The 22,822-nt window shown below is 46.6% G+C and overlaps 1 protein-coding gene and 1 long non-coding RNA gene across 2 annotated transcripts; both read right to left on the bottom strand.

Moving 5' to 3' along the window:
• Positions 1 to 682: 682 nt before the first annotated feature.
• On the bottom strand, positions 683 to 9,193 carry LOC114474597 (multidrug and toxin extrusion protein 1-like). The gene is made up of 16 exons (XM_028465015.1): positions 9,173 to 9,193; positions 9,006 to 9,139; positions 8,172 to 8,214; positions 8,018 to 8,062; positions 7,810 to 7,907; positions 7,625 to 7,722; positions 7,411 to 7,524; positions 4,165 to 4,232; positions 3,968 to 4,076; positions 3,814 to 3,889; positions 2,394 to 2,463; positions 2,168 to 2,300; positions 1,970 to 2,064; positions 1,799 to 1,879; positions 768 to 869; positions 683 to 712 (listed from the first exon to the last, which is right to left on the bottom strand). The coding sequence occupies exons 1-16, from the start codon at positions 9,191 to 9,193 to the stop codon at positions 683 to 685; spliced, it is 1,317 nt and encodes a 438-aa protein (XP_028320816.1).
• A 51-nt stretch (positions 9,194 to 9,244) lies between these two features.
• Positions 9,245 to 22,137, bottom strand: LOC114474196 (uncharacterized). The gene is made up of 4 exons (XR_003675352.1): positions 21,696 to 22,137; positions 20,786 to 20,929; positions 12,805 to 12,906; positions 9,245 to 9,313 (listed from the first exon to the last, which is right to left on the bottom strand). It is a non-coding gene; the product is annotated as an uncharacterized LOC114474196 (long non-coding RNA).
• Between the last annotated feature and the right edge of the window lie 685 nt (positions 22,138 to 22,822).

The raw sequence follows: 22,822 nt of genomic DNA, 5'->3' as shown, positions 1-22,822 counted from the left end.
ATGTCCCAAAAAAAGTCAAACATAAAGTGTATTGTGCATAGTAAGTGAATGATATACAGTTCTATGAGCTGTTGAGGAGTCTGAATGCGGAGGGAAAGAAGGAGTTCCTCAGTCTGGTGGTCTTTCATTTCACACTTCTGTACCACCGTCCTGAGGGTAGAAGCGTAAACAGACCGTGTTGGGGGTGTGTGGGGTCTTTAATGATGGAGCCAACTCTCCTGTGAACTCTGCTAGTTATTTTAAGTTTAGTTAGCCCTCGGCTTTGAGCTGAACTTGTTTTCTGATCCTCTTCATTCAAAATGATTTCCAGAGGTATTTACAGTCTTTGTTAAGACTTTTCTTTGTGGGCTGATTTGAGTAAAATTCACATTTTTTGTTTCACATGCATAAGAATGAATGACGTCCACAGTATGAGGTGAGCAGGAGGATTTTTATTACAAGTGGAAGGAGAAAGGAAAAACATAAGGCACCAATTTTTCCTTCCTAGAATTTGTATTATACACAGATGCAGAATACATTTCAAATTTCAAATCAATACCAGCTCCAACCTTTTCCCTTCATATAACCTGCTGTGTTGCTGGGCTATGCTAATATATCTATTGAGCCAGCACAGTGGGTGTCAGCAGAACAGGAGTCTGCGTGGTATTGAACAAGTCCAATGTAGAGTTGTGCTTTGAAGATGTCACTGGCAAAGGGACGAGGAGGCGTACACCTACACCCACAGCAAGAAGACAAACAGCTGCAAAAATCAGAATTCCTCTTCTCACGATGAGCTGGGTGGTGGTGAGACGTCCACCTCTGTGGTGCTGATCAGCAGGTCCTCCATTGGTCCCAGTGCTCCTTTCATGTAACCTGTGGTCGTCCACCCACTTCAAGAACAAGACATAATGTTTTACATCACACATCAATCTCAAGGCCCAGGGGCAAAGTCCGGCCCTTTAAAGCTCCTGATATGGCCCTCAGGAGAAAGTATAGAATTACAGCAAAAACATGAAATCACCAACCAATTCAGTTTTAGATATCTCAGTATCTCCAAATACACAATGTCAATGAAACTGCACATTTTACCCATGGTTATATCACTTGATGGCAGTCATTGTGAACTTCAAACTGTTGTAATTACTCTCAATTTTTTCAAATATCCTACAATTTTCCTCAAACTATTTCCCAAAATGTTCCCAAATTAAACAAAAATTGGTCACAAAATCAAGGAAATTGAAGATTCTGCAGGGACTGATATCTGTCACTTATTGCTTGGATATTGTCAGTGCCATACATATTCTAAATACTATTATAGGTGGAAGTGCAAACTAGGGCACATGGATGATAAAAGTGCTTGTTTTATCACCTAAAATCTGCTGCCCACTTGAAATTAAACTGGTCTGTCTTTGGCCCCTGAAGTAAAATTAGTCTGAGACCCCTGCTTTACAGTCATTCACAGCAATAAATCAAAGAGTTTAAGTTGAACTAAACACATTTTTCTATTTTAACCCTACAAAGAGATGAATATTAATTGCTGACCAGTTTGTTTAACTGAATGCAAGGCTTCCCTGATTAAAGTAAAGAAACTTTTGATTTCATGTCAGGTCACACATGTGATATCGGCAAACATCGTATCGTCATCCAAACATATCAACATTGTATTGTATTGTGATGAATCTGGTGATTTACACCCCTAATAGGAAGCAGTGTGACAGTTTGTTTTTCCAAAAGACTTTTTATTCAAACATAAAGTGAGAACATGAAAAACCTTCAGCCTGTGGTAAAAATAGCATTGAGCTCCATTCACATAACTTACTTTTTGGTCTGCAGAATTCTCAGAAAGGTTTTCCGTATCCAGTAAAGAAAACTGGGCCCCTTTTTTAGCTCGTTTCACAGCCTGAGAAAATGGATACAAAGATTACTTTCATTTCTTTCAGTAATACAAATGGATGTGTCATGATGATAAAACCTTAGTTATTGGTAGTACCTCCTCTGTCATTTGCTTCCAGTTCAGCTTGAAGACGACAACAATGTAAAATATGGATTGTAAAACGACACACACGAGCAGTCCCAACCAAAAGCCTGCAGAGAAAAGAACAACAAAGACATGGTGTTCTGTTGATGAAACAGACTTTTTTTTATCTTGTCTTGTATTGACAATGACATGATGATTTCCCATCTTCACCTAAAACCTTTAGTTTCACCACAAACATGAAAACAACGCTTAGGGTAAGCCCAATGCAATAGTATCCAATGAAGTTTGCAACAGCTGGTATCTTCTGCTTGCCTGTGCCTAAAAAGATGCCCGTGCAGACACACTAGCATGGAGAGAAAATAAACATTTATTACAGCTTTAATCATCTTCAGAATGTACCAGTTTTGTAACCAAATTCGAAAATTCTGAGACTTACCACAAGACCATCAAAGAACTGCAGGAAACAGTAAGCATTCATTAAGTTCGACACCAGCTCTATGATTTTCCTGGAATGATAGTTCAGATTTTTTCAAGTAACACTTTACTTGAAGTTTTATAAATATGACTGACATTACGTCATTATCTATCATTAGCATGAATAAGGTGATATGAAGGCTGTGTCTTTTGTTAAATTGTGCCTTTTTTCATCTTTTTTGGGTTAGATGGAGGGATCTAGTGGGGTTAGGTAGGGTTAAAGCTAGGGTAGGCGATTTTCTCCAGATACACTTTTCAAGTTTTTGGGTGAAATTGCCTTTATGCCCTGACAGAAATTAAGATCTTAATATGCTCTGAAAAAGAAATGAAGAAAATATGTCAACTGTAGCAGCTGTAAACCTGTAATAACTTCGACCAATGGAGAAAAAAAACCGTTTGTTTTTAACGAATCACGACTCCTTGTCTCCCTGCCCGTTCTCTGTCCCTCATATGCACAAGCTCACACTGAAAGCGCGTCACTGCTGACAGAGTTATAATATATAATGGTAAAGTTTATTGTTTGCTTACTGCTGAAGGAGACATAAGACAATACACAATAAAAGGAACTAGCTGAGATCCTCTTCTGGAGCAGCTGTACGCATGCGAGTGAGACGGAGCACAGAGGGGAGGGGGAGGGGGGTAAAGGTGGCACCGTCGGGGAGGCTACATTCAAAATCATGCTAGCTTTCGAAAATGACCTACCCTACCTTTAAGGTTAGGTGTTAGGGTAACAAAGGGTTAGGCCGGGTGAAAGCCGACATAGGTAAATGGCGGCGTGGGGGCCACATGCGGCCCTCGGCCTAATTCTGTGCGTCCACCGAGACAACTCCACCAAAAATTGTAATTCAAGAAACTGGAAGTAATATGAAGCCCAATATAATAGACAAACTTAATACGAAAACATACAAGATGGAAGCAAAATGCACAGAATGTAAACAAAAATACACTGCGCAAAAACAAAAATACACGGCGCAAAAAACAAAAATACAAAAGCGTTTCCAAAAATACACAAAAAAGACTCAAAACATACAAAGGGGCATCAGAAACACAAAACAACCACTCACACACAAATACACAAATTGTACACTGATTGACATCAAATGTAAAAAAATAAACAAAAGGCAAACATATTTCACAAGAAATAACAAAAACACACATAATGTCTCATAAAATACACAAAATGTCAATGTGGCCCTGTTGTGATAAAAGTTGCCCTGGGTAATGAACAACACCTAATTCATGCTAATGGCAGGTGTATTGTCATAAGAATGACAGCCTAATGTCAGCCTTATGTATAAAACTTCAACTGTTACCAGATTTTTACTTTTAAAAATGTTTTGTGTAACAGTGGCATAAAGTTTGGGGAAGCATTTCATACTAACTCATCAGAAGTGAAGAGGAAGCCCAACACTGTTTTTGAAGTGCCAAGTACGATACCTTGAACGACTCCGAGTGCACCTGGAAAAGCATCAAGAAATGGATAAGATGTTAATTTATGACCATATGATTCAACAAGTCTAGGGAATTTTAGCTGACCTGCAAGACCAAGTGACAACTTGCTGGTAAGTATTGCCCTGGCAGTGTCCCCAGCCCCAAGAGCATTCCCCACCCGAGCACAGACAGCCGCTTGAATACCATTAGGGAACTATATGTATTCATTGTTTTGGAAAAAAAAAAATAGGATTAGCTTGTAATGTGTCTCAAAAAAAATAATGACAAAAATGTATACGTACCATGTAGGTTATGAAAGCTATCATTAACACAGCATGTTGAGCTGCCAGCTCGTCTTCACCCAGCATTCCTGATTATTGGACACAAAGAAATTTATGTTGTTGATTATTTGCTTTAGAACAGTAGTGTCAACTCATTTTAGTACAGGGGTCAAATGTGGATATATATACAGAGCACTCTCGAACACTATCTCTAATCACTTACCAATCGCTAAATTGGAGGCTGAACTCTCAATCACAACAAGCACCGAATTTTGTACAGAAATTTGTTGTAATACTTTTAAGGTGACAAAAAAACACAAACCATCAGCTATTTCAATACAAGGTCAGAAAATTTATAAAATGGGCTTCTCCCCAACAGGGCTTCTCAGTGCACCCAGGGAACAACTGATTCCTATTTACATGCCGTATGGCTCTGTTCCCCAGTTCAACTGTCTCATTCTTGCTTCTCTCGACGAGGACAGTCGCACTTTCTGTTTCTCCCTCCCTTCCATTCTTATCTCTCTCCCAGCTGCTGCTTTGTCTGGTCTTGTGAGCCTAACAAGAGCCTCTCTCTGTAACTCATCCAAAACCGGAATAATGGAATTAATTAGTTGGTCTCTCAGTGCTATCGATCAGATTTTTTCGACAAAAAGAACCAGGAGTGGTGAACCCGCATGTCCAAGCAGGACGTTTGCGGCTGGATACACACTTGACCCTTGGAACAAGTGGCGAGTTGTGTGTCTGTCCATCCTTTCCGTGGAAGACGTGGAGGACATCTACATGATTGGAATAATGATAGTAGGCATGCTGCTGATCGGAGCTGGTGGCTTCCTAATCTATCGAAAAGTCCGTACTACGCTGGCGACTGTTTTGGAAACTAAGCCACTCATTGGATTACAGCAGAGAGACCCAAGACAGAAATTGACATAGCCTGTATCAAATCACATTGCTTAACTCCCTTTCTGCTCCCCAGTCAGCCAAGGCTAAAGCCAAGGTTGTCTCAACTCTTATCACCAGGAAGTTTCCTTCCCTACATTCCCACCTGGAACTGTTGATCCTGAACTTTTCCACACGTCATCTGGTTGTCAGTAACGCAGCTACAGGTCTTCAACTTCAAATGCCTCATTGGCCATCTTTCCCCACCTCCCATCCGCAGCTGCATGGAGGCGTGGTTGCAGCGCCCATTGGCAGCACACCCATGTCCCCAAACGGCTGGAATCCTGCTGTTCTTCCCACCTAACCCCCTCCCCCAGCCAACCTCCCCAACCCTTCCCACATGCCTTGTCTCGAGTTGTTTGACTGTGTCATGCTTACATTTATGTTTACGGAGGCGTTTTTTTTTTTCCTGGTTTCACACTGCTTTCTCTGTTTAGGGAAATCAGTTTCAAACTGGCAGTTTTTTTTCCCCTCACCCCTCCTCTCCTCCTGTTGTTGATCCCTTTTTCACCTAAATATGTGGGCGCCGCAAATGGCTGCTCCGGTGTGTTGATGTGTCTTCTTTCACTGCAACTAGCAAGTCAAATTCCTCGTATTGTTCTAAACTGTACCTGGTCAATAAAGCTCTTCTGATTCTGATTCTGAACAGTTTTGGATTCTAATTACTGAAAAACTGTCCTCCATTTTGGACTGCAGGATTCCTCTACCTCCAAATCTATGTCTGATAGGAGACCTGACGATGCTTGATCTTCCAGCAAACCAATCGGCCAGTGTTTCTTGGCCTGGCGGATCCGCGGTCCCCGTGGACCCTGTGCCAGGGCAGGGGTGTCCCGGGGGTGGGTCTTTGGGTGGGGCGTCTCGGTTCTCTTGCCGTCTGCCCGGGGACTGGCTGCGGTTTGGTGTGGATGGGGCTGGTGGCCTGGGGCCCGCTGTCCTCCAGCTTATGCTGGCTTCGGGGGGGTGTCTTGTGTCCGCGCGTGGGTGATCAAGGCTGGCCTTCCTTGTGGGGGGTTAGCAAGGCTCTGCTGGAGGCACTTGGTGTGGGGTGGCGGTGCCTAGCTGGGGGTGCTTGGGTTCGCCTGCTTATCGGTTGGTGGGTGGCGGGGTGGCCCTGCTTGGGCGGCTGATGGCGTCCTTTCTTGTCGGGGGGGGCGGGGCCGCCTCTCTGCGGAGGGCGTTGTATCGTGGTACCGTGCGGGCCTGTGCTGGCGCTGGTGCGGGTGCGGGCCGCTCCCTGTTGCAGCAGGGCGGGTCGCTTTGGGCTGGCATGCGGCGGAGGTCGATTGAGGAGGTGCAATGTGTTGGCAGTATTGTTGTTAGTGGGGTGGCAGTCACCCCAGTGGTATCTGTCATTGTGTCCTTGGGCAAGGCACTTTACCCACATTGCCTAGTATGAATGTAGTGGGTGAGTGAGTGTTGGGGGTGGTCGGAGGGGCCGATGGCGCACTTTGGCAGCCTCGCTTCCATCAGTCTGCCCCAGTGCAGCTGTGGTTACAACAGTAGCTTACCACCACTAAATGTAGAGTGAAAAAATAATCCCTTAATTCTGTAAAGTGACTTTGAGTGTCCAAAAAAGCTCTATTTAAAATTGATGCATTATTATTATTATGTACAGCACCCTCACTATTGTTCTCTGTGTACTTTATTATTGTAGAACTGTTTGATAACTCATTCCAGAAATTTAGTCAGATTTTACTGACCAGGTTACCCCAGCATACAGAATATTAAGGACACTTCTTATCTTCTGGCATTTTTGTAAGTTTAATGATTATTTATTATTGGCAAAATTAAAATAATGATGTTCCCATTTGAACCTACTGGAACATTGATATCCTTAAGTGCTCATTGAGTTCTACTTCAACCCACTCCCTTTCGAGCAGTATTTTTATGTTTATCTATAGTAATCATGTTAATATATATCATGTATATTAGCCATAGGCTACAAATGAAAAAGTGTATGTACATGTAATAAAAAAGTTTTTCTGTTTGTATTATAGTACTCAAATTAAATAAATAATTGTTGATTAATAATACAGTTTATGTTAGCCCCAAAGTGCCCCCTGCTATTAGTTATGGTTACACTGACACTACGAGGGGTTATACTGACTCTGAGGGGTTAAACTGAGGGATGTTGACTCTGAGGAGTTAAACTTGTGCATCCTCAATTGCATGTTCTTTGGGAAATGCAGTTTGAAATGTAATTGTTATCTCATTTCAGTTCTGAATTCTAGAGACATACCGATATATATTTTTAGACACAATTTCATCCTAATTTGTGAATTAAATGTCCCATTGTAAAAAGAGTGGACATACGGGTATATCTAAGATTACCTGCAAAGAATCCACCGAACTCATAAATCCACCACTCGAAACACTTCATTAGGGCACTGGGAATGGCCAGCCTCATGTAGGAGCCCCACTCCTGCAGTGAATCTGCAGACCATCCTGCAGGGGGAGAGAGGCACCTATATTTATCATCTCTGAAGATGACTGGGAGAAATTGTCTATGCAAACATGGAAAGATGCTTCATAACAAATTAATTACCTCCCCATGTGGCCTCATGAAGCTTTTTCCAGCGAATGTAAGCAAACAGGAAGATACAAATGTAAATCTGTGACAAGGTGTTGGCTGCAGCAGAACCACTGTAATTACATATTGACAGTGTTGCTTATACAACTGTATATTCAGATTAGAAAAAATGCTACCCTGAGGCACACGAGCACACCCACCTAACACCCAAATTTAGCCAGTGAAGAAAAACATAATTTGTCAGCACATTGGCAATGTTTGCAAGTACAGCTGTGTAGAACTGAGGCAGGATTATTCCCTGAAAACACAAACAACAACACACCACGAGTGAATACACAAACAACAACACACCATGAGTGAATCTTTTCAAGGACAAATGTGAAAGTATTGAAATTAGCATTAGTGCACCTGATTCTGCAGATAAGACACCTGGAGCTTATGTAGAAACATGGCCTGGAAAGAAAACACTGGATAAACAAGTGTGCACTAATGGCATCAAATGTTGCTTTTGTATTGATTTTTGCTTATTTTTGTATTGTTTTTGCTTATAGATGAAACTTACTGGTACTGCAGGGAGGAAAGCCATTATATACAGCTGGGCAATTCTGAATAAAAAACGCCATTTTCAGAAAATTATATTTTTATAGTTCATTTCTGCTTTTCCTCATAGCAATACATTGAACAATATGTATACTTGTAAACAGAATTAAGTGCAGTGATATTTTTTTCCAGCTTTTAGAGCAGGGATGTCAAACTCATTTTAGTTCAGGGGCCAAATATGTACAAGTTTGATCTCAAGTGAGCTGCAGTGGTGGGGAAACTAACAATTTCAACATTAGAGCTACTTTTCATTTACATGTATATATGATATAAAAGCATGTAGAGTAGAAGGCACCAACAATATCCACGCAATAGTAGTGACAATATTTATTTAATTTGAGGAAATTTTGTCAAATAATTGGAGGATTGAGCATGATTTTGGAAAAATTTGATTTCTTTCAACAATTTAAGAGCAAAAATGATTCCATCGTGTTTGCAAATAATGTAAATAAGTGTCAAGTTCTACTTCCAAATAAATATATTGAAATGTTATGTGTATTATTTTTGCAAGGATGCCAATATTTATGTTTGGAAATGATAGTGATTTAAAAATACTCCCACTTTCTGGTTAATTTCAGTATTATAATTCTAATGAAAAATTTTTATTTTTTGAATATTGTCAAAATTCCAGAGTCAAAGTTCTAGTGGAAATTCATACAATGATTCATGTTTTAAAGGGCCAGATTTGGCCCCCAGGCCTTGGGTTTGACACGTGTTTTAGATGATGAAGGCTCACATGATGTGACGCATCTTTGAGGGCCTGGGTTTTACATGCAAGCTTAGTGCAGGCAATTACCTGGCCACCTCAGGGTCTTGACCCATGCAGAGCAGGATGGCCTGGGCATTAATGAGGAGAGCCCAGCAGGGCAGACAGAAGAGAAGGAGGATGATGATGCCACGCTGAAGAATCCCTCCCACCCTCAGCAGGTTCTTCCCACCAAACGTCTGCACAGGCGCTCAGACACTGTTAATTATTCCACGCATCAAAGTAATGAATAGCCTTTGTCAACCAAGTGTCAGAAAAGAGTAACACACCTGAGATATTAGAGTATCACATGCCAGACCCAGACCACATCCTGTTGCTGCAGTGGAAACATTAATGGCCTGAAATTAATAGAAAAAACCCAACTGTTAGACATTCATAGATTTTGGTTCCATTTTCCAGACATTAACACTAGAAGTCCCACAGAGGTGTCAAATGAACTTTTTACCTATAAAACCCAGAGAGGTGTCATTTGACCCAAAGAGAACACAAAAATTATTTATTTTTAATGACAGTGTGGTGTGAGAAATGTGCAAAAGAACAACTGTGATTTGTTTTCAATGGTTTTTATTTGTGTAAAAAAAAAAATAAAAATAAATAAAAATAATGATAATAACAAAGCAACTGTGCACATATTTAGAAGAATCTCCTTCATCCTCTTATTGAGACTCGTGACATACTTGGCACTGCCACGGTATCTCTCTCCTACATTTGCCACATGTGTATTTGTGGCAATGAACACATCGCACAGTTGCGCAATTGCTCTTGCAGCAATGGTTGATCTGACACTTAGCCCTATTTCCCAGGGCCAGGTGTAGGCGGTTGTTGTTGGCGCAGTTGCTCTTTGAGTGCCTTCTTTTCACTCACATGAGAGTTAGCCAACTCTCTTGCTAGCTGAACCAGGAAGTCCACCCGTCTCTCCTGCACCCCGGTGCATGCTTGATAAAGCAGATGTGCATTGAGTGCCGCCATGTCGATCATGTTGTAGAACACGGCGACTGGCCATCGCCGTGTTCCTGTGCGCACACTGTACGCCCGCACCATCTGGTCCATCACATCCACTCCGCACTTTGTGGTGTTGTATTGGGTGATGGTGTTTGGCTTCCTTTTGATGGTTTCCTCAGTCTCAACCACGCTGTGCATGCTGCTGAGAATGTAGACGGTCTTTTTTCGTTTGGGCGCATACACCGTCAGCGTGGCACCAGTGGTGGAAAACACCTAAAAAAGAAGAAATTGTTGTTATTATAGCGGTTTTAAACACAATGACACACTCAGAGGTGTTGATGGAATAAAAAGACCAACAACATACCTGAGTGGTGAATTCCTTGCGGTCCATCTTTCTAGTTGACTGAGGAATTTCCCGGCGAATCTTGTTGACTGTCCCGAGGATGGTGGTTTTCCGGCTGAGCAGTCGTCGTGCAAGTGTCAGTGATGTAAAGAAATTGTCCGTGGTGACAATCCTGCCTTTGTCCATAAATGGTTCCATCAGCTTCATCACCACACTCTCAGAAAGTCTCTCCTCACTGGGACGACTGGGGTCCTTTCCAAGATATGGGAGGACATTGCAGATGTACTTTGTTTTCAAATCACAAGCCACCCAAAACTTTATGCCAAATTTGTCGGGTTTTGTTGCAATGTACTGCAGGAAACAGCAGCGAGTCTTCGATGGGAAAAGCTGTTCATCAATTGTGATGTGTCGACCAGGGTTGTGGCATGTGATGCAGTTGGTAACAAACGATCCCCACACATCCGAAATTGCAGCAAACTTATCTGTCTGCACTCGCTCACTGCGCGTAAACATGTCATCAAATCGTAGGTGACGCATGATGCCTTGGAAACGGTTTCGTGACATAATTCCAGTGATAAGTGGGTTTCCCAGGCATGCTGACCAGCTGTCACGCAGAGATGGAACCTTGGTCACCCCCCTCAAAATAATAACAGAAATAAATGCCATTAGTTCATGGAGGATCATGAACCAGTCCGTCTGCTCCGTTTGCCGTACATGCTGAATAGTCCATTCTTGAATGGGACGAAGCATGCCAACAGTAATGAAACAGAGGAAGCTCTGAAGGCGACTCCTGATTCTTCTTCTGGCCTTTGCTGTTGGCTCTCCATCTGCAGCGTATGGTTCCATTGGAGTGAAACAGAGAATTGTACCCACATGTTCTTCATGCCACACTGTGCCATCTTTCGCCGTCTCTGTTGGCTCACTCTCCAACCGAGCTCTCTTTTCCAGATGAGGAGCAGTCTCGTCATCTGCAATGTGAACAAATTCAAATTATTCTTTTGTTTGGTTTTAAATAAAAATAAAGTCAGGAAATGAAAATAGGATGTTTGGGAAACCTGAAGACAGCTCAGAGTCCGAATCCGAATTTGGCTGAAGGTTTATGTCCTCCCCATGTGAGTCACAAGGGTTTGCCTTGTTCAGGATCAATTCCAACGCTTCTTGAGTGGTAAGTCTTCTCTGCATTTTGAGTAGAATAAGTGTGGAGTGTCAGCAGGTGGAAGCAGCCAGCTATTTATTCCCCACAGCACAAAAGGCTGCATGACAATAGGCTATTCCAGGGGTGTCCAATTCCGGTCCTCGAGGGCCACTAATCAGCATGTTTTAGATGTTTCCCTCTTTCAATACACCTTATTCAAATGATCAATGATCATCCAGCTCTGCAGAAGCCTGATAATCATTTGAATCAGGTGTGTTGGAAGAGGTGACTCTGTTTCTTTCAATGTTTGTAGTCTGTGTTTGTTCTCCCCCAGCATCAAGCAGAACGAGTTAATAAACGGGGCATTGTGACTTTAGCTTCCAGGGCACTTCCCCCTAACATTCCAGACTTCCATTGTTAGAGTCAGGCTCTCCCCCCTGCTGATTTCTCAGGTGATTCATTTACAAATGAATAGATGCAAATTGTAGCCATCAGAGTCGTCAGTTTGGTCCTAGAGTTCATTTGACCATGCTCTGGGACTTCTGGGGGGATATAGAAATCCCTGGGACTTCTAGTGTTAAGTGTAGGAGTCTACAGTAGTAAGAAGACAACATGAACGTTTTTGAGCTGTTAGCACGTTAGCTAACACATTTAGCAGGTTATTTTTATTTTGCCCACCAACTACCCAACGTCATTATTCTAGACATTCTATTTTGGATTAAATCTAGTCGGTCCGTCGTAGCCTTAATTTAGCCCAAATATAGTCATTGAAATTGTTTGGGTTTTTTTGGACCGTCAAAAGGGGTTCAAATTTAGTCCCAATATAGTTGTTGAAATTAAGTTATTATTGGACCATCCAACGTAGTCCAATTTGAGCCCTTATTTAGTTGTTGAATACGGGGTTTTTTTGACCGTCAAAATTTAGCCCAATTCTTGTCGTAGAAATTGTGTTGCTTTTGGGCCGTCCAAATAGGTCAAATTTTTTTCCACAATATAGTTGTTGAAATTGGGTTGTTTTTGGATTTAGCACATTTGGTCCAAGTTTGGCCCAAAAATTGTCATTGGAAATAGGACTTCTCATTTGGGGTAAGTAGCTCTAACTTTTAACCCTTTTAATTGGGCTAGTTTGGACCAAAATTGACAAAAAATAAGAAGAAATGTACAAGTTGACTACAAAGATTCCCACAATTAGGTATTACATTTTGGGAAGGTATACATAACACTTAGTACTATGACCAGAAAAAGACGGCTTTTCACCTTTCACTTTTCTACCAAATATTGACGTTGTTTAGAAATGGCAAAGATGTCTTTTCAGCCATATATTGCTGGGTGGGACAGCTGTCATTAATTTTATTTTCAACAGCTCTTGAATTTCACTTTATTTTCGGTTACATGAGCTTTATACCTACAGCAGAAGCTAATCCATATCCAGCCATCACAGAATTTCCCAGACGTCCACAGAACATTGTGACTACAAATGGAAGCAGGTACATGAGGATTCTAGACAGGAGCTGCAAAGACAAACATCAATGCACTGTTGTCCCCAAGTTACATACAGTACAGCATTCAGATGTGCTGGACATCACTTAACCCTCCTATTATCCTTGGGGTCAATTTGACCCCATTTCAAGTTTATCATTCAAAAAATAATAGTTTACTCAATTTTACTTAATCCGCTGAACTCATATTGCACGCATTGGTGTTTCTCTGGGGTCAATTTGACCCCAAGCTGTTTTAGCTGAGTAAAATGTGTCTGTCTGTCAGCTCTTTCATAGCGAAAGTGACGTAGAGGAGACATTATAATGAATGATGCTAAATATGTTACAAAAAGGAGATGAAAATAAGTAAATAAAACATCTTCATGAAAGGAAAGTGGTGAGTCACCAACATCAATAAATAAGGTTCATTCCATGAGAGTCATGAATGTGCAAATTAAAAAAGATTTAGATGAAAGATTTTTAAGATACACTAGCTCTAAAACTGAATGTTTAACCTGATGGTGGCACTGCAGTAAAGGTCATATCATCACCACAACCAAGAGGGTTCATACTCTTGTGGTCATTAATGTTGTCAGTAAAATTGAGAAGATTTGGATGAAAACTATTCAAGATAAATGCAATCTAGTTTAAAAGTTTGGCCTGATGGTGGCGCTAGAGAACAGGTTATGTTCCCTTTCAGTCGATTCACTCGGTACAACACATATAGTATAGGATATCACGCCCCCGCGTGGCCTACTGAAGAAACCTCTAATCAAGCCTTTTAAGGCAGATGATCTGTGATGACTTAAGTGAGGCTCCGTCTGCCTCCTAATTACGCTGTCATCACAGTCATCCTTCAGTTCTTACGCTCTTCACCTCTCTAAGAACACCTCTACCAAGTGAAGCTAACAAGATGCTGCTGGTTAGCCCTGTCTCTGCCAGGTACTGGACAACCGGCGAAGGTGCAGCCTCTTGCGCCACAGGCTCCACATCATGCTCCACACCACTTGGCTTGGAGCAAAGGTCCGCCGCAGGGCTTCCAAAAGGGCCCAGCGCATAGGCGGAAGAAGCCACACACCTCCTAGCTGTGGGACTGAGTGAAGAGGGGCTTCAGCAGCAGGGAGACGCTGCTGTCCCTATTTTGTTGCCGCCAAAAATGTGCCGGCCATGTTCGTTTCAGGGGCCCAATCCCAAAAGGCATTGTTCTCTCCTAACACAGTCACCAAAGCACAAACCCCCATGCACACAAATGCACCTTTGTTTATAAATCCCAGTTTGGGTGTGTTGAATGTTTCTCTGGTAGCTGTAAAGTTTTGCAATGTTCGTCACTTTCTCGGTGCCCCTTTAAAGGTTCACTCTGTGCCTATTGCAAAGATGCCCATGTTGTACTCAATAAAGGATGCATTTTGTATGAAAAAACAAAACAAAAACAAAAAAAACTCCAACTCATATAAACCTGGTCGGTCAGGTGAGGCCACTCCCTTTCCAGGTGGCGCGCATGCGCACTCTACCCTTGGGTAGAGCGTACCGTTGCTATGGGCAACTGGTTACAGTTCCGGGTCAGAACTCCACGCTTCACTTCCGTGATGAACACAGTGGTAAAGAAGGAGGCAGCAGCAGTGGTAATGAGGGAGGAAGTACACACGCTTTTGAGCAAGAAAGCAGTGAGAGTGGTGCACGCTTTGGAGATGAACAAAGGTTGGTACAGCTGATATTTCATTATTCCAAAGAAAGAAGGGGGACTCCTATTTTTGACCTTGCTGGGGGCTATCTTTGCGGGGTCTCTCCAGGCAGTGCTGGCCTGGCGGAGTGTGGGGGTGCCTCTTCCCTTTGGGTGTGGCTCTGTGCTTTTCTCGTCTCCTGGTTGTCTTGGGGGCGCTCCCCACGGTGTGCGGGTCAGGTTAGGGCTGTGCAGTCTTGCTGGGCTGTGGCCGGTTCATGGGCTAGTCCTGGCAGGGGTCTTCTGGGGCGGGTGGTGTGGGCCGCGCCCTAGAAAGCCTGTGGGGGGGGGGGGGGGGGGGGGGATGTTGGCGGGAGGCCTTGAGATTGGGGGTTGGGGTCGGTGGCGGAATGCGCTGGGTGCTCGGCACTTGGGGCTTTCTCGGATGTGAGTGTGGGGGGCAGTGGCAAAGGACGAAACCTGCTGAGAGCATGCTGGCAGGATTATTGCAAAACTCTGAACCCGAAAGAGAGAAGCAAAACTCTGAACTGCTCGGGGAAAGCCAAGGAGTATGTATCTTTGTCTGTCACCCCTGTCACCCCCAACAGGTACAGCAATATGCAGAATTGTGGAAAACAAGTCTCAGTGCACCCAGAATACAGCGGATTCCTATTTACATGCCTTATGGCTTTGCTCCCCAGTTCAACACTTTTGGATTCTAATCACTGAAAAACTGTCCTCCATTTTGGACTACAGAATTCCTTTATCTCCAAATCTTTGTTTGATTGGAGACCTGACAATGCTTCAACCTCCAGCAAACCAATCACAATCAATCCTTGCGGCACTAGCCATAGCAAAAAAAACAATATTACTAAATTGGAAAGACAAAAAATCCTTAAACATAAACCAATGGCAAAATCTCCTCACAGAATTTATTTCCATGGAAAAGATGTCTGCTCTCAGAAAACAAAAAAAAATAACGTGCTTTGAGGAGCGTTGGACTCCTTTTTTAATTGCATTAAATCTAAATTTTTAAAAGCCTGATGATCTAGCCTGCAAGCGACTGCCAGCACCACTCTTTACTAACGCACTAGCCCAACTGTAGGCCGGGGCCGCCTTGGGCCTCTGGGGTGGTCTTGGTCAGGATGGCTGGGGTGGGTTGCCGGGGTGCCTTGTTGCCTCAGCACGGGTGTGCATTCCTTCTGGGTGTTCACGGGGTCCCGGGGCTGTTTGATTTGGCGCCGTTGCCCCTTGCATGCGCATCTGGTTGGTCTCTGGGGCTGGGGCCCTGCGTGCTCCCCTGCCGCTCCTTCCCCTTGCTCCCTGTCCCCCTGTCTCGTCCTCCCCCCCTCCTCCTCCTTTGCTCTTGCGCCCGCCATCCTGTGGGGTTGGGTTTGGGGGGCTCCCGTTGGCCTGGGGCGCTGGTGGGGGGGCTGTGGCTCCCGCCTGGGGGGCGGGCGGTGCCGTGCCGGGTGGGTTGGCTGGGGGGTGGTCTCGTTGGGGGGCCTGGGGTGGTGGGGTCCTTGGCTCCGGTCCGGGGGGATCCGGGGTGGGGGTAGCTTTGGGGGTGGCTGCTGCCCGGGGTCGGCGATTGCCCCCTGGGTTGCTGGGTGGCGGGGTGTGGCTGTGGGTTGCTCCGTCGGCCCTTGCGGGTCCTTGGCTTGGCTCCCTGGGGCGCACCTTTGCTAGGGATGTCGCTTGCGCGACGGGCTAGGCGGGGCCCCCTCGGGGGCTTTTTGTACGACCGCAATGGCCGGGGTGTGGACGTTATGGCTAGGGGGTGGGGTGAGGGGTGCTATGGGGCCTCCCCGGGGGTCGTATTGGGCGGGTGTGCGGGGGCGCGGCGCGTGGTTCCTGGCCCGGTGGATCCGCGTTGGGATTGGCTGGTCTGCTGGCTGGGTGCACCGGGCGCCGTGGGCGCGATTCCGGGGCGGGGGTGCCCCGGGGGCGGATCCTTGGGCTACGTGTCCGGGGAGGTGCTCTCCGGCCATCTGCCCGGGGACCGGCCGCGGCTCGTGGCGGCGCTGCGCAGCCTTGGGCGGGGCGGGGCTGGTGGCCTTGGGCCCGCTGTTGTTTGGGGTGTGCTGGCGTCGGGGGGGTGTCTCGTGCCGGTGCGTGGGTCGTCGGGGATTGCCTCCGTGGGGGGGGGGGGGGCTCTACTGGCGCCGTTGGTGTGGGGGGGCGGTTCCGGGCTGGGGGTGCTTCGGTACTCTGGCTTGCCGGTCCGTGGCTGGCGGGATGGCCCTGCTTGGCGGTGGATGGCGTCCTCTCTCGTCGGGGGGGCCGGGGCCGCCTCCCGGTGGAGAGTGTTGTATCGTGGCGCCGGGTGGGCCTGTGCTGGCCCTGGTGCGGGCATGGGCCTCCCCCCCGCTCGGCCGCTCCCCTTGGTGGCGGGGTGGCGTTGCTCCGGGCCGGCGGGCGGCGGGGGTCGCCCCCTGGGGCGCCGGGGGATGTTGTTGGTGCCTGGCTGTGCCCGGGGGTGGGGGGTGTCGCCGTGCTCCGCGGGGCCGGCGCGGTCTGGGGGGTGCCGTGGGGGGGGGTCTCCGGCTGTGCTGTTCCGGGGCCCGCAGTGCCACTTGCCCGTCTGCGCCATCTACCCTCTCGCGTGGCCCGCCACGCGGACGGGCCCGGCTCACACTGGACAGGCCTCCTACATGTTCACTTCACCCCACTCCCAGCTGGTCTGGCTCACTCACAAAATGCACCACACACCAATACCCAACCCTTGGGGGGCTGGATGGTGGGGCTGGGGGTGGAGGGGGCCGCCACCTGTGTTACTATGTAGTGGCGTGGGGGCGGCCCTCCCACCTCTAGTTGCCCTACTAATCCCTCCAATTTTAATCGCATCTCAACATGTCACCCCCCGGAGGGTGTATCATCTTTTACACCCTCCGGCCTATTACACCACATACACATAAATCCACAGAGGCTGGAGGGGGAGCACCGCTCCCCTCCATCCCCCTTCTTTTAATTACACCCCATACATTCACCAAACACACACATTCACACAGGGGATCGGGAAGTGCCTCTCCATTGGGGAATGGAGAGGCACCATAACAGGGTGGTGGGTTGGTACACATATTTGGGCCTCTCCGGTGGGGGCCTGGCCCCTCTGTTGGTGGCTGGGCCACTGCATAGAGCAAAAGCACATCAAGATGGTGCGGTCGGGCGTGGCGGTGGGTCTCGGGGGGGCTTTGCCGGGGTCTCTCCTTGCGGGGTCTTTCCGGGCTGTGTCGGCCGGGTGGGGCGCGGGGGTGCCTCTCCCCCTTGGGTGTGGCTTGGTGCTTGCTTTGTCTCCTGGTGGCCCTGGGGGCGGGCCCCGCGGTGTGCGGGCCCGGGGCGGCCTGCCTCGCCGGTTTGGGGGGTGGGTGTGCTGGGGGGGTGTTGGTGTCCTCGCCGGGGTTGGGGCGGGGTTGCTTGGCGCCTCGGGGTGATGCTGTTTACTGGGGGGCGGCGCTAGCTGTTCCGGTGGTGGAGGTTGCTGTCGGCCGCCTGGTGGGTCTATCCTGCCGTTTGCGGACTGGTGGGTGGGTCCGGGGCATCTTTGGCTGGGGGCTGCTGTCCCGCACTTGATGTGTGCCGTTGGGGTGCCTCCGTCCCCGCGGTGGGGATCGCCGGTTGCTCGCGGGCCGGCGGGGGGCGCTGCTCCGTGGCTGGCGCTGTCCGGGGGGCGGCGGGCCCTGGGCTGCTGGCCGTGGGCTGTCCGGGGCTGTGCGGTCCTGCTGGGCCGTGGCCGGGTCCCGGGCGGGGGTGGGGGATGCGTCCCGGGGGGCTTGGCCCGGGGGCTTGCCCTTGGGGGGTCCTGGTCCCGGGGGGTGCTCCTGGGGCCCGGGGTGCTTGGCCTGCTGGCCGGGCCGGTCCTGGCGGGGGTCTTTCGGGGCGGGTGGCGCGTGCCGCGCCCTTGCGTACCTACTGGTACGGCCCCTGCTTGGGCAGTGCCCCGTGAGGTAGGGTGTCGGGGGCCGGAATAGGGGGCCACATCCCGGCGGGGCGGTCTGGCTTGGCCCTTGGAGGGGGCCCTGGCTTTAAAAAAAAAAAAAAGAACTGAAGCTCGTGGCGCGGGCGGCATCAGTGAAGGGTGATCTGGGGCGCCGTGGGGGGCTAGGTTGGGGTGCCTGGGGGCCGGCGGGGAGACTCCCAGCGGCCCCCTGGTGCCTTATGCGGCTTGGGGTGTGGTCGTCCTCCCTGGGCGGGCTGCTCCTGGTGCTGCATCCGTTCCGGGTCCTTCTGGCCTGGGGTCGGGCCCCTGCTGGCTCTGGGCTCGCCGGCGGGTGCCCACTGGCTGCCTGTTCGGCGCGGTTCTGGTCGTCTGCTGGGTGTGGGCTTCGGCTCCTCCGCTGGGGCCTCGGGCAGGGAGTTCTCTGGGCCCTCCCCTCGGGGGGTTAGGCGCGGGGGTGGGGTGGGGGGGTCGATGGGGTGGGGGGTCTGGGGGTTGGGGGTGGGATCGGTGGCGTGGTGCGCTGGGTCCTTGGCTCCTTGGGGCTTTCTCGGGTGTGTATGGGGGGGCGATGGCTGCCTCTCGGCTTGGGATCTTGGGGGCGTTCGGGGGACTGCTTGGCCGTGGGGTGGTCGCCGGGGGCCCTTAGGCTGCCTGCTCTTTCTGCTGGCCTGACTGCTTCTTCGGGCCCGGGGGCGGCTCTTGGGTTTTGCAGTGGCGGTACTTGGAAATACATTTGTCATGGATGCACTGGCCTTGGGCTGTGGGATAACACTCATACTGGGCTCAACCTTAGACACGTTGTTCCCAAATACCTGTTTTATGGAATTTCCACTCACCTCTTCCTCTGTTCACAGCCACCACCATTATTCCTAAACCACACACTGGTCACCAAACTGGCTTGACAACACAACAATAAACACAATATACACAACCACAATTTCACATCGCATCACTTAAAACTATTCCTCACCCATTCCATATCCTATCTTGTATCCCTCTTCCCTGCTAACTTCCCCACCCCCCTCCAACCCCTCACCTTGGTGTAACACTGCCCTCTCTTTTTTACATCCTCCCTTTAATAAAGTATTTCTTACCCTTCCCTAGGGAGGGCTGGTGACGGTCACAATTATGCAATGAAATAAATAAATTTATTTAATTGCAATAATAAAATATGCATTGCTGTCAAAAGATTGCACTTCTTGTAGTGTTAACCTTCGAAAGCATGTGCAGACAAGGTAAAAAAAAAAAAAAAAAAAAAAAAAAAAAAAAAAAAAAAAGCAATATGCAGAATTGTGGAAAACAAGTATTACATCTGGAATCATTCTATGTCTTCCCAGGCCTCAAAATCACAAGTAACTAGCTGGATAAACATTCCTCATGCCCCAAAAGATGTACACCTCCCATTAATGTCAAAATAGGGTACATCTAGCTCCTTAAAATGTATTACTCAAGAGGAACTTTGCAAACACAGAGTCTGAATGCCTGTTTTCCCATCCTTACCATAACACCCCCAAATCCTTGTGAAATTACGCATGGAGTTACTGCTTAAACAGGGCCTCTTGTTTAACCTATAGTTTACACATATGCATCATGCTGGAATCAATTCGTTATTGGAAAAAGGACTATAAACCTTTTATTTCACATGTTAAATGCTTTAATACACATCATGTCCCATACTATATGTGTTGTACCGAGTGAATCACCTGAAAGGGAACAAAATGTTTTGTCAATTACTTCTGTTTCCTGAAGGAGAGGAACAAGGCACAACACTTCTTTGCCCCGCTACACAGCTGGGATCAGTGAAGAGCGGCTACTGAACTGAAGGATGACTGTGATGACAGCGTATTTATGAGGCAGGCCGAACCTCACTTACGTCATCACAGATTAAAGGTTTCTTCAGTAGGCCACGCAGGGGCGTGATATCCCATACTATATGTGTTGTACCTCGTTCCTATCCTTCAGGGAACAGAAGTTAAAGACATAACATTTTGGTTTCATTATCAAGGGGTTATTTATGTATTCAACAAATAAACAAAGAGTCTGACACAAAAATTTGGTCAACAATTTTCTGAAAACCATGTTTCTGGAGTCAAATATCTCTGTGGTCAGACTGACCCCAAGGGTAAAATGTGTTAGGAGGGTTAATTTCACTGATCGCTGCTTCTGAAAATCTGACAGATCTGTCTCTGATCTTCAAAACAAACATTTAACAATCTTCTACTCTCTAAAATGAGGAGATTTTTTTTCAACAGATGGTCTTTGAGCCACACACAGCATCTTAGAAAACATTAAAAAAAAGAGCTGGTTCTTACCAAAGGCCCTGTCATTCTAACAATGTGGTACAGTTCATCTCTGTGTACAAGAGGAAGCTTGTTGCGCAGCCATCTGCAGCAGAAAAGTTTATCGCTGGTTGTGTCCATTTTTGCAGGATCAATAAAACGTAATGGTTTGTAGAGCTAAGACACACGGGACAAAGTTCAACTCATGAGTCACTTTTTAAAAACAATCATTTACAGGTTGATGCCAAATGGAAAGATTACACTTAAACATTGGCTGGGAATTGGTTCAAAAGTTAGAGAGTAATGTTTAACATTTGACCTTTTTTTCAAGAGTAGTGGTTATCATAGCATTCTAATAACTAGGTCACGGCCTTGACAATATGAATTTGTTGTTACCAAGGCCGGATTAGCAACACCAGGGGCCCTGGGCACTGAGACTCACCAGGCCCCTTCTCTAACCTAATACTCACACCAATTATTTTATATATATATATATATATATATATATATACTTGCCTTTCCAGAATGAGAAATCAAGCACTGTCATCTCTCTCACAAATTACACAACAACAATGAAATAAAAAAAAATCATCACAGCCCAGTGCATGGCTAAGGATTATGACAATAAAGTGTTCACATTAAAGCACCCAAGCAGAACCTCCACCAGTACTTCTCAAATGTTACTGACTGAAGATATAACAATGCCATCACATAACACAACTGAGTGCAGGTTGCATTCTGTCACCAAGTCAGCTGGATAACTTAACACTGCAAAAAAACAAATATGCAGCACTATAACTCTCTGCATCACACCACAATGAATTATGCAAGATACATGTTGTGCAAACAGCATAATAGAATAAGCAAAATACATGTATTATCTGCACAATCATAAGAGTTTATAGTGGCCTACTCACTTCACATAAAGCACAATGGTTCTTACCTTTAGAAGTTCTTCTTTCTGGTCTTTTTCTTTGCAAAGTTGCAAATCAAGTCCTCAAAGTCCAGCTCCCTCACCAGCTCAGATTCTATGGCCATTATAAACCCCGCAATAAATGCATTGTTGCATTGTGAAAACACTTTGCAAGGAAAGCAAAAAATATCTCCCGTTGATGGTGAATATATAATCCATTCTCGTGGAATAGCTTCCCCATTGTAAATGCGCCAGGTCAGAGCGTCATTAGTAAGGGAGCGCGTCTTTCCCTCTTCGTCGTTCCCCCTCCGTGAAGCAGGATATTTAGCCGCCCGATTTTGAAAGGCTGAGATTCCTTTAAATAAAATTTCCTTGCGGGTGCTTTCTGTAAGCGATCCCCATAGTGCAGGGTCTTCAGATATTGAGGAATTACCTTGTTCCGCTTGCTCTTCATTCATAGATGCCGCTTCATTTTCTCCAGTAAGGATAGTTGCCGCCGTTAGCTCAGGCTGGGCATCACTGGTAGAAGGCGCTTCCAAGCTAACATTGCTGCTGGCTAGCTCGAAACCCTCCTCTTCAATTCTAGCTTTTTTGAAAAAGCTGTTAATTGGCATAACATTTTTTATAGCTGTCGCTTCCTTTTCCTCCTTTTCTTTTTTCTTCTTGCGCTTTGCGTGTCCGCTGGGCTTTTTGTTGATGCTGCTGAGGTCCATTTTCCGCCACTTTCCACTACATACACAATATATGGAAACTATGGAAACCACCTGCTAAGCCCCACCCACCATTATCATTAGCCAATCTACACAATGCATTGCCACCCGCTCCCAATCATTACCTGTCAAGTCAACAAACTGACATATAAGGGAGACAATCACGAGAGTCCATTTCTTGTAGACAACCATTATTTTATTCTGATTGGACCATTATTATTTCTGCCGGCAGAGGGCCCCTCTATGCCCGAGGGCCCCTGGGCACGTGCCCAGGTTGCCCATATGGTAGATCCGGGTCAGGTTGTTACTAGGCTGTTTCTATACCTGTGTTGCCTTTAAGAGTGTTTCTGACTCAAATAGAATTATTGCACTGTATCTATTAGTAATAAATAAATAATAAATACGGTCAAAATAGTGAAAAGACAATTTGTCAATTGTCACCATTCT

The sequence above is a fragment of the Gouania willdenowi genome, chromosome 13, assembly GCF_900634775.1.
Source record: "Gouania willdenowi chromosome 13, fGouWil2.1, whole genome shotgun sequence".
NCBI classification, from domain to species: Eukaryota; Metazoa; Chordata; class Actinopteri; order Blenniiformes; family Gobiesocidae; genus Gouania; species Gouania willdenowi.
Note: the sequence above shows the minus strand (reverse complement) of the source record. Positions and strands in the feature narration are given on the sequence as shown.